This window comes from Mya arenaria, chromosome 11 (assembly GCF_026914265.1).
Source record: "Mya arenaria isolate MELC-2E11 chromosome 11, ASM2691426v1".
In the NCBI taxonomy this organism is placed as follows: domain Eukaryota; kingdom Metazoa; phylum Mollusca; class Bivalvia; order Myida; family Myidae; genus Mya; species Mya arenaria.
Window position 1 is genome coordinate 21,338,717 of NC_069132.1, and position 12,833 is coordinate 21,351,549.

Here is a 12,833-nt window from a genome sequence, read left to right on the forward strand (position 1 = left end):
GCATGTATTAATTCATGTATTTGAGTTTTGTTTGCTTGGTACTGGATAATCTGTGTTGGTTATGTCGGAAAATAGCTATTAACTAGTATTAGTATGCTTATCATAACCGACGTGAAATAAAGATAATCGATCTTCATACATCATATGAACGAAATTCCAATGTCATTTTGACTACGTGGGCAAAATTTCCCTCATCCTTTTGACACGGTGGACAAAACATACGAGGTCATTTTGACATGGTGAATAAATCTTATCCTGGATCTAATGTCCAGGATGGGATGTTGTGTCAACCATGTCAAAATAACCAGGTATATTTTGGCCACCATGTTAAACTGATCTTGGATCTGGGACTATTTTTTAGTTAATTACAGTAGGAGAATGTTTCGAAAGCACGAAATGGCACGCGATCAACCAAACAAGACAAATATATTATATAGTCATATAATCCCTGAAAAGAAACATTATTTGTTTTGTTCATGTTGTAATAATTCACAATAACTAGAGCTGTACATGGCTTCGACAACGAAGCATTGTAAAACCGTAATTTTCACACGTGTGAAAATTTCGTACGAATTCCTCACACATGTGAGACATGTAAGACATTATTTTTCCCAGATCATATTCTTCCCACATGGGAAAAACAGGATCCAACTCTTCACAGATGGTAAAAATGAGATCTCATTTGTAACACAATTCTAACATATATATGTCACAGCTCATTGGAAATTTGTGATCGAAGCCAGTTTTTTATGCACCATGAACTCACAATCCTCACAGATCAAAAATTGTATGATTTTTTAACAAAATAGAACATTTTTAAAACTGAATCACATTTGTCACAAATTGCTATTGTGAGTCATATACCAGATATATTTTATTGATATAAATGTATGCGTATATTATATTCTTGTTATAAAGAATTGTTGATTATGTTGATGTTGTTGTCGTTTTTGTTTTTGTTTGCTGCTGTTATTTCTTGTTTGGCTGCCGTTGTAGGCGCAGTGGCGGTTTCTGTAGATACAGTTGTTTTGAATTTGTTGTTGTTGGTTTTATGTTGTTGCTGTACGGGTATTTATGGTATAAGTAGGAATAGGATTGGTTCTTGTTGGCACCGTAAAAGTAGGTGTATGCGTAGTAGTGGTAAATGGCATTGTGGTTGTTGTTGTGAATTATCTTGGCATAGGCAGATGTATAGTAAAAAGTTTTTCCAACGCTTTCAACGGCTAGATTTCGTGCAAGCAGTGAAAACCGCAGTGCCAGCGGAGCTTTGGTTTCAAAGATAGTTTTGGTACGAGCTTGCCTGATACGGTCGAGCATTAACGATAGTGCAATAATTCACTCTCGAGGACACAATCCGACCAAAATAAATATATAGAGAAAAACAGTTTTAAGAATTGGTTGTGTGTGTTGTTGTAAGAATATTTGAAACAGAGAGAAAGATACTTTATTAATATATTAAAGATGTGCTATTTTCAACTAGCGCTTTAACCTCAGTTAAAACATGTAGTGATTATTTCCCTTCAATATGTACCTCGCAAACATTTCTCCAATCAGCCCGATAAACGACTAGTACTAATGCGACTGCTACTGCCATAACCGCCGCCGCGCCGCCACCACCACCACCACCACCTGCGACTGCTGCTACCATTACCGCCGCCGCGCCGCCGCCACCACCACCACCACCACCACCACCCGCTACTGCTGTTGATAATCCTCAAACTGCTACTACTACCACTACTTATTATCATTGTTAGTGCTGTTAGTGTTGTTGTTTTTGTTGTTGTTGTTAATATTATTACTTTTATCATACTGTTATTATAATTCTTTAAATTGTTTACCACCATTTTGGTCAATCAATTACATATGTCACAGTTTAAAAACTGTGAAGAATATGATCCTATTTTTCCTAGACCTTTGAAGAACATGATCTGGGAATAATAAGGTCCTACAAAGATTTATACATACGAATATGTTACAAGTAGGTATTGTGAATATTTCGAGTTTTTTCGTAAAATTCGACCCCCGGGCATCGTTACCGGCTCACGCGACTGCCCTCGGGTAGGATTTTTATATCCGGACCGGAAATACATAACAGATATCCACTCTGCGTCTTTTATCAAATATAACTTTTGAATGTATGGTTTCAGCCAATGAAATTAAATCGAATACGATATGTTTCGATTTTCAGGGGAATGATATAGTGATTTTGATACTTACATTCCCCACCTACACAGTCGTTCGGGTGGTATTGAAAAGGAGATCGTGTATTTGGTTTTATATACTGTGCACGTTAAAAAAACAAGAGGTCAAGTGGTCAAATAGGGTACATAGGAAGAGAAGATGCCCCATTTAGATGTTCGTTTTTTTAGATATGAGTGAGTAGCAAAGCAATAAAAAGTCCCATATCGGCTAATATGGTCATCTGAGAATGTACTGTCTGTGTACAGGTCGCAATGCCAGGTACCATGGTCTCATACAAAAGCCCTCTGTAATCCATTCAGCTTCGGAACTGAATCTTGCGCGCGGCAGGCTTTAATGTGATGGTTAACATTTGTACAAGGTCATTCTAAAATCCCACTATGTACGTCGAAGTTATGCCACAGAAAGAAACAAAACCATCAGTGTAGTTTTATATTGAATATTAACATAGTTCAAAGTTCACTTTGGTCTTGACCTTTGAGCTTGCATACTGCAAACACTGTCTTCATGTTGTTAACACTTGTGTATAGTTATTTGAAAATCGGTGCATGAATCATGCAGTTATTGACCGGATACAAAATACGACGGCCAAACTGACGGGAGTTATCGAGCATACACCAAAAGCAACAATGTTCATTCACTGAAACAAATCAAATTCTTTGTCAAACAGAATGAATGTTAAAGGAGTCCAAATGTATGACCACGTGTGAGCTTGACCATTAGCCAAGAGACTCCTTAGTTTAAACTTGATTCAATTTACAACGATTGTGAAGAAAGTTATATTGCAGGATGTTACGCGAGAGTGTGGTCTTATGTTGTGGGGGAAACCGGAGTGCCCGGATAGAATCGATCGGCTTGGTGACCTCTTACCTAATCCACATGCATCAAGGGTGGGAATCGACCCCGGGTCGCCTTGGTGAGAAGCGAGTGCACTAATCACTGACCCTTTCAACCAGCAATGAACTTCAACTACGCATTGAGAACAATCAGCTTGTGAACTATGAACTATTAGTGTCAAAAGGTTTTCCTGATATTAAGATATACAAGTTTTTGCCTTGAAGGGGGTAAAGGTGCTGTACCAATTGTTCACAAATTTGAGACATATTTTCATCACAAATTACTGAATATTACGGATCAACACGGTTCACCAAGCCTTTATATGCATGGTTGTGTGAAGCACACAACAATCAACCTTCGACACTAAATGTTATGTCGAGCCGGCTTGACCAAAGACATTCAACATTCAGAAAATACAACATCCGACCTTTGTGCACAAGCATCATTCTTTAAAAACACTAGATGTCGTTTTTTGTACAGGGGTATGCCAATAATTTAAACAAAACATTTGTCAAGAATTGAGAGTCGTTTGGCGTTGAATGTTAAGTTTTTGTTGGTCCAGGTGAAAAAGTATTTTTGGACGGCTGTTTGTCGAGTCCGCTTGACATTCAGATAATTATGAATGTCGAATGTTGTTTGTTGACATGTTCTAACTGCCAAATGTCTTTTCTCAATAAAGCTTTACATTTCATTACTTTTGACCAGCCAGCTCAACAATAATTGTCTGAATGTCAAAATGCTAACACAACACTTTCGTTTGACGTTTATCCAGTTCGTTCTTCATTTAATATACTAGTAGTTCCTCAATCCAGCTCAACAACCATTTCCTGAATCTCTTAAGTTATCGTTATGTCAGACTAGCTGAACAATATGATTTCGCAATTTGAATGTCAAATTTCGTCCGTAAAGCCAGCTGGACAATTATTTCTACTGTTATATCTTGAAAACACACTTTAAAGACTGCAAATATAACCTATGGATCACGATATGATTTCTTGGATCCAAATACTATTTAAACTATTGTATGAGTTGATGCTATTAATATATGCTATTATGTGTAGCTGGTAAATAAAAGACATAACTAACTACTTTTGTATTTAGATCATTTTATTTATTTCAATTCATCATAAAGTAATATACATTTATAGAAACTAACACGCTGTTGCACCAAAACCATTCCATTTACTACGCCGAACGTATGATACAAAGGTACCACAGGCAGCAGGGATGCTAAACATTCTATACAGAGACATAAACAAACACATTAAATTATTTGGCAATTTCTATTCCACACACTTGCACCATCAATGATTCGATTGCACACACATACACGGGTGTTTCCTCAGTTTAACCATAAATAAGCTACCACTATTAACTATCTAACTATCACTGTTTGTATTGTTGTTGTTGCTGTTGCTGCTGCTGTTGCCCCTGTCCCTGCCCCTTCCCCTGTCCGTGCGCTTGTCCCTGCTGTTGATTTTGTTGTTGCTGCTGGAATTGTTGGAACTGCTGGAACTGTTGTTGCTGTTGCATATTCTGCATGTTGGGGTTTGGTGGGTTTTGAACATTGTTATTCACGGCGCCCTTGTTGCCTTGCTGGTTCTGTGCCTATAATACATGAAGAATACACTTATTATACACAATACATGAAGAATACACTTATTATACACAATACATGAAGAATACACTTATTATACACAATACATGAAGAACACACTTATTATACACAATACTTGAAATACCCTTTTCCGGTTAACCATAACCATCACGTATTTTCTGTATAATCCATGTGTAATATAACAATATCTCTCCTCACGGCTGTAAACAATTGAATTGGCAGCTGTAATTGCTCAATTGGTAATATTCCAGCATATTAGACTGTTTTATGGTCAAAATTTATTTGAAAAAAGTAGTTAATCTTTCAAGCTATTCATATGAGGAACACGTTATATTTCCTCTTGAGTTCATGAACAACATTCATAAAACCTTCGTTACTTCGTCACTTTCTGTATCCAACAACACAGTGTAAGTTTATCGAACCTTATTTGATGTCACTATTTAAAAAAAAAATATGAAAATTTAGTCAAAAGATAAGTGTTTATAATGTACGGTATATACATTTTTTTTGTTTTAAATTCTTCCGGGTACTACATTTCTGCAATGCGTAGTATTGGTTTGACAGTTTCTGGTATTGGGCTCATCATCAGCGCAGGTGAAACAGGTAGGTATTTTTTCATTACAACGGAAAGCGAAAAAATCTGACACTCGGTATCATCTAATATATATATCTAGTGTTAAATATGGCAACGTGACGTCATCAATGAAAATAGCTGAAAATTGTGAGCGCTATATAGCGACGTCTCATTATTAAAAGCTGGAAATCATCAACTTATCATTCATGATAAAAAGAGAATACTTTATCCGTGGTATTCAATACAAAATTAATAAAACTCGTTTCATCCCCGGGGCGCGTTTTGATAAGCTTTAGAAAACTCGCTAAATGAAAGCCGTATGAAACGACCACTCATTCAATATCCTCTATTTTCATTGCCATAGTCTTTTTTTATAAAAGAAATCCGCCGTTCATATCTAATTACCCACACGGCGTCATCTGCCCAGTAGTAAACGACGTTTCAAATATCGGTCATATTCTTCTTCAGAAATTGAATGCGCCGTAAACATTTTTCCCCTAAACGTAACCTACACTAGCGCGCATCATGGGAATTTTGTCGGGCGTTCAAGATCGAATGCTGACGAAACACATGTCTATCTTCTATAATCTAACTGTAACACAAAGACAAGTGACCAGTAAGAAACGTTTCGAACTGCACACAGGAGTCACCTCCCTTCGCAGTAAAGCACTGCCATGATTTGATAAAAACAATGACGAAAATTCGTTTAAATAATTTTCTTCCTTTCGAGATTTTGGCATAGGGTTATCACTACGGGGGTGATATACTATAACGCTTACCTGCATGGCCTGATACTGCTGGAACTGTTCAAACTGCATCTGTTGCTTGTGCATCTGCTCCTCGTGCATGCGTGCGTTGTGGTATTCCTCGCGCCGGCGGGCGCGCGCAAACTCCGAGTAAGTCAGGTAGCCGTCCTTGTCGACGTCATCGTCCCTCAAAACACGGTCGATGATATCTGTATACAGGACAAAATTAATAACGAGGTTATGCGAAAATAGTGTAAACGTCTTACTATTACAATGTAGTATTAAACATTATTAAAGAGTATACGTCACTCTTCGAATGTATTGATTCTGATAATGATTCTAAGATCAATAAAGTACACCCACACTCTTTATACTGCAATATGTTCCTTGAAACTACAATCCGCTTATTGATACTATAATCTGCTACTTGATACTACAATCTGCTCCTTGATACTACAATCTGCTACTTGATACTATAATCTGCTCCTTGATACTACAATCTGCTCCTTCATACTACAATCTGCTCCTTCATACTACAATCTGCTTCTTGAAACAACATTCCGCTTATTGATACTATAATCTGCTACTTGATACTACAATCTGCTCCATGATACTACAATCTGCTTCTTGATACTACAATCTGCTCCTTGATAATACAATCTGCTCCTTGAAACTACAGTCCGCTTATTGATACTATAACTGCTACTTGATACTACAATCTGCTCCTTGATACTACAATCTGCGACTTGATACTACAATCTGCTCCTTGATACTTCAATGTGCTCCTTGATACTACAATCTGCTCCTTGATACTGCAATCTGCTCCTTGATACTACAATCTGCTCCTTGATAATACAATCTGCTCCTTGAAACTACAGTCCGCTTATTGATACTATAACTGCTACTTGATACTACAATCTGCTCCTTGATACTACAATCTGCGACTTGATAATGCAATCTGCTCCTTGATACTACAATCTGCTCCTTGATACAACAATCTGTTCCTTGATACTTCAATGTGCTCCTTGATACTGCAATCTGCTCCTTGATACTACAATCTGCTCCTTGATAATACAATCTGCTCCTTGAAACTACAGTCCGCTTATTGATACTATAACTGCTACTTGATACTACAATCTGCTCCTTGATACTACAATCTGCGACTTGATAGTATAATCTGCTCCTTGATACTACAATCTGCTCCTTGATACAACAATCTGCTCCTTGATACTTCAATGTGCTCCTTGATACTGCAATCTGCTCCTTGATACTACAATCTGCTCCTTGATAATAATAATCTGCTACTTGATACTACAATCTGCTCCTTGATACTACAATCTGCTCCTTGGTACTACAATCTGCTCCTTGATACTACAATCTGCTCCTTGAAACTACAATCCGCTTATTGATACTATAATCGGCTACTTGATACTACAATCTGCTACTTGATACTACAATCTGCTCCTTGATACTACAATCAGCTCCTTGATACTACAACCTGATCCTTGATACCACACTCACTACAATCTTCTTTTTTATACATATACTTCAAACTGCTCAATGATATACTAAAATCTGCTTCTTGACACTACAATCTGCTTCTTGATATACTACAGTCTGCTTTTTGATACTACAATCACTACAACCTGCGTTTTGATACTTCAATCTGCTCAATGATACTACAAACTGCGTCTTGATTTTACAATCTGCTCAATGATATACTGCAATTTGCTTCTTGATACAACAAGCGGCTTCTTGATGCTACAATCTGCTTCTTGATACAACAAGCTGCTTCTTGATACAACAAGCTGCTTCTTGATGCTACAATCTGCTTCTTGATACTATGATCTGCTCATCGATACTACAATCTGATCTTTGATACTTCAATACTTCCTTCATATACCGCACACTTCTTCTTGATAATACAAAATGTTAAAAGTTCCGGCATAGACAACATTTGTGCCGACCATATCAACACTTACCCTCATAGTATTTCATCATGCCTTCTTGACGTTCAAGCATTATGGCGTCAATCTGCTCCTTGGATTTGCCCAGTTTTTCTTGCAGTGTGAGATCCGGCACGGGTAACATGTGCGCCATTGCCTGCATGATCTCGATACCATCCAGGTGTGTGTCGTTGTTTGTGTCGTGTAACCTGCATGGGAGATTGACACCTATCATATTTACATCACATATTCATTTTTCAAATGTAGAGCATGACGTGATACTGTTTCGTATTCTTATACCGGTTTGGGTTTATATGCTATACACGAACTGGTCATTGACTGGGTCACCATGTATGATAAATAAATTAATAATCGCCGAGGACGTCCATCTTCATTATAAAGAGAGTGATCTATAAATAGAATGTCAAAGCAAAAAAAACTAAAACAGCCTAAAAATAGCTGTGCCAAGAAGCATTTAAGTCCAGATAAAATCTTTGATGTGGTATGGTGATATATAGACAAATAAGACAACACCAGAGCAGTCTTAAAGGGTACTGATTGTCTCCCATTGTTAACAAAACTATACCTAAAGTAGTGGAACTCCATCTCTTCCGGCGAAAGTCGTTCCTTCATGTTGATCTCATCTTTCATATGCTCTTTTAAATGTCTGAAAATAGTTAATACATTTTGAAACCACCAAATCAGTTTTCTTACACATGTGTGGTAAAGATCGTTCATAACTTTGGTAGCTAGAACGCGATATGCTAACTTATTGTGTGGTAAAGATCGTTCATAACTTTGGTAGCTAGAACGCGATATGCTAACTTATAGTAATACCCTATAATTACAATGGGTTATGATTAAAGACGTGTTAAACTGACTGTTAAACAAGTATTGAGAAAACCAGTAGTCCTTTAAAGATGAACTATTACTGCCAAATAAGACTTACCACAATAAATAATATTGTTTTATTTCCAAAAGGATGAAAAAACAATGGTTCTTGACGTGAAGAATACCGAGTTTAATTTGAAAGAAATGAGCATAAAACACGGTAGTTCTACCTTATGAGACAATACACCAATCTAAATCTTTCACCAATCATTTAATATTTTTGCCCTTTCTGCTTTTTAATAAACGGTTACAATTTTGTTATCAGTAATTAATATTTTCCATATATGCATTAATTAGTATGTAGTTAAAGGTTTCTCAAAACAAAAGCCTGTTTTAACAATCTTAAAGCACTATCTGGTAAACCAGTACGCGAAGTATCTAGCATTGATTTAGTGTATGTCACGGTTTGTGTAGTTTAATTCAAAACAAAAACCAGGAAGTCAAGAAATGTTTGCCTTCCTTGGGATGTTTATATCTAGAACTAGCACAAACTCAATGGTTCTTATTTTTTATTAAGTATTACAAACGTGTAGGCGTTTATTTGAAAGAACTTTTGTTGGACATTGCAAAAAATGACGTGAAGCACCTTTTTTCCAAATTTCTAACAGGGTCCTTTTCCAACAAAAAACAAGCTTGGAAATCCCCCTGTATTCAATAAAAATAATTCTTACGCTTGGTCCTGCGTGAACTTTGGATCGTTAAAGTTCGTTGGCCTTTGATCTGGCGGAATCTGGGCGTGGTCGTGGTTGTGGCCTGCGTCACCCCGCGCTACCATGACAGCGCTCGAGCATAGCAACAGAAGGGAGGATAACAACCGTGTGACGTGCATCTGCGGAAAAAAGTTTTCAAATGTGTGTTGCTTTCATGATATAATGTAACATTAGTATGTCATATTTATTACGATCACGTTAATACATGTACGATTGTTTAAAAGAAGAGTATATTTTGCCATATAGGGCAAAGGGACAAAGTCGATATACCAGACAACACCTAAGGCAGAGGGAAATGTTCATATTCGATCCACAGAACTACATGTAAGGCAGAGGGAAATGTTCATATTCGATCCACAGAACTACATGTAAGGCAGAGGGAAATGTTCATATTCGATCCACAGAACTACATGTAAGGCAGAGGGAAATGTTCATATTCGATCCACAGAACTACATGTATGGCAGAGGGAAATGTTCATGTTCGATCCACAGAACTACATGTAAGGCAGAGGGAAATGTTCATATTCGATCCACAGAACTACATGTAAGGCAGAGGGAAATGTTCATATTCGATCCACAGAACTACATGTAAGGCAGAGGGAAATGTTCATATTCGATCCACAGAACTACATGTAAGGCAGAGGGAAATGTTCATGTTCGATCCACAGAACTACATGTAAGGCAGAGGGAAATGTTCATATTCGATCCACAGGACTACAAATAAGAAAGAGGGAACTGTTCATGTTCGATCCACATGACTAAATGTAGGACAGAGGAAAATGTTCATGGTCGATCCACAGGACTACATGTAAGTCAGAGGGAAATGTTCATGTTCGATCCACATGACTAAATGTAGGACAGAGGAAAATGTTCATGGTCGATCCACAGGACTACATGTAGGGCAGAGGAAAATGTTCATTGTCGATCCACAGAACTACATGTAGGGCAGAAGGAAATGTTCATGATCAATTCACATGACAACATGTAGGAAAGAGGCAAATGTTTATTGTCGATCTACAGGACAACATGTAAGGAAGAGGACATGTTCATGGTCTATATACAGGACTACATGTTATGAAGAGGAAAAGGTTCGTGGTAGATCTATAGGACTACATGTAATGAAGAGGAAAAGGTTCATGGTCTATATACAGGACTACATGTTATGAAGAGGAAAAGGTTCGTGGTAGATCTATAGGACTACATGTAATGAAGAGGAAACTGTTCATGGTCGATCTACAGGACTACATGTTATGAAGAGGAAAAGGTTCGTGGTAGATCTATAGGACTACATGTAATGAAGAAGAAAAGGTTCATGGTCTATATACAGGACTACATGTAATGAAGAGGAAACTGTTCATGGTCGATCTACAGGACTACATGTAATGAAGAAGAAAAAGTTCATGGTCGATCTACAGGACTACATGTAAAAAAAAGAGGAGAAAGTTCATGGTCGATCTACAGGACTACATGTAAAAAAGAGGAGAAAGTTCATGGTCGATCTACAGGACTACATGTAAAAAAGAGGAGAAAGTTCATGGTCGATCTACAGGACTACATGTAAAAAAAGAGGAGAAAGTTCATGGTCGATCTACAGGACTACATGTAAAAAAGAGGAGAAAGTTCATGGTCGATCTACAGGACTACATGTAAAAAAGAGGAGAAAGTTCATGGTCGATCTACAGGACTACATGTAAAAAAGAGGAGAAAGTTCATGGTCGATCTACAGGACTACATGTAAAAAAGAGGAGAAAGTTCATGGTCGATCTACAGGACTACATGTAAAAAAAGAGGAGAAAGTTCATGGTCGATCTACAGGACTACATGTAAAAAAAGAGGAGAAAGTTCATGGTCGATCTACAGGACTACATGTAAAAAAAGAGGAGAAAGTTCATGGTCGATCTACAGGACTACATGTAAAAAAGAGGAGAAAGTTCATGGTCGATCTACAGGACTACATGTAAAAAAGAGGAGAAAGTTCATGGTCGATCTACAGGACTACATGTAAAAAAAGAGGAGAAAGTTCATGGTCGATCTACAGGACTACATGTAAATGAAGAGGAAAATAATCATCGTCGATCTACAGGACTACATGTAACTGAAAAGGAAAATAATCATCGTCGATCTACAGGACTACATGTAAATGAAGAGGAAAATAATCATGGTCGATCTACAGGACTACATGTAAATGAAAAGGAAAATAATCATCGTCGATCTACAGGACTACATGTAAATGAAGAGGAAAATGTGCCTGGTAGATTTACAGGACTACATGTAAATGAAGAGGAAAATATGCCTGGTAGATTTACAGGAGATCATTGTTGATCTACAGGACTACATGTAATGAAGTGGAAAATGTTCATGGTCGATTTACAGGACTACATGTAATGAAGAGGAAAACGTTCATGGTCGGTCTACAGGACTACATGTAAATGAAGAGGAAATGGTCATTGTTGATCTACAGGACTACATGTAATGAAGTGGAAAATGTTCATGGTCGATTTACAGGACTACATGTAATGAAGAGGAAAACGTTCATGGTCGATCTACAGGACTACATGTAAATGAAGAGAAAATGATCATTGTGGATCTACAGGACTACATGTAATGAAGTGGAAAATGTTCATGGTCGATCTACAGGACTACATGTAATGAAGTGGAAAATGTTCATGGTCGATTTACAGGACTACATGTAATGAAGAGGAAAACGTTCATGGTCGATTTACAGGACTCATGTAAATGAAGAGGAAATGGTCTTGGTTGATCTACAGGACTACATGTAAATGAAGAGGAAATGTTCTTCGTTGATCTACAGGACTACATGTAAATGAAGAGGAAATGTTCATGGCCGATCTACAGGACAACATGTAATGAAGAGGAAAATGATCATGGTCGATTTACAGGACTACATGTAATGAAGAGGAAAATGATTTACAGGACTACATTTAAGGCAGAGTCGATCTGCAAAACATTCAAGTCAATGAGATCGCCTATCGGCGCCACATAGAATAAGTATCACACTTCATCGTTTATCATGTAGTTTTACAACCTAACAGACATAATTTGGCGTCATAATTTGGTTCCCCGCCTGCAGAATCACGTTGGACAAACTTATTATTTGTAATATTAAAGCAATCCTTGTAAAACATGTCCACCTTTTGAAAAACAATTTTAAGTCATTTTAATGAACTCACTCTCCATGTACCTTCTATAAATGTTGATTATGCATTTATGTAATATGCACTGTTTTATAATGCTCCTGTGTGTAGTCATACTTCATACATGTATTTCTGGTTGCTTGACTGTACAATGTCA

The 12,833-nt window shown here is 37.3% G+C and overlaps 1 protein-coding gene across 1 annotated transcript in view; it reads right to left on the reverse strand.

Annotated features, from left to right (window-relative positions):
- Positions 1–4,131: 4,131 nt before the first annotated feature.
- Positions 4,132–12,833, reverse strand: part of LOC128209477 (multiple coagulation factor deficiency protein 2 homolog) — a 9,979-nt gene continuing 1,277 nt past the window's right edge. Inside the window, exons 2-6 of the mRNA XM_052913524.1 lie at positions 9,483–9,640; positions 8,507–8,587; positions 7,957–8,129; positions 6,008–6,183; positions 4,132–4,644 (exon numbers count right to left, since the gene is read on the reverse strand). Coding sequence (XP_052769484.1) covers positions 4,423–4,644; positions 6,008–6,183; positions 7,957–8,129; positions 8,507–8,587; positions 9,483–9,640 — 810 coding nt within the window. The 3' untranslated portion in view covers positions 4,132–4,422. The remainder of the gene's footprint in view (positions 4,645–6,007; positions 6,184–7,956; positions 8,130–8,506; positions 8,588–9,482; positions 9,641–12,833) is intronic.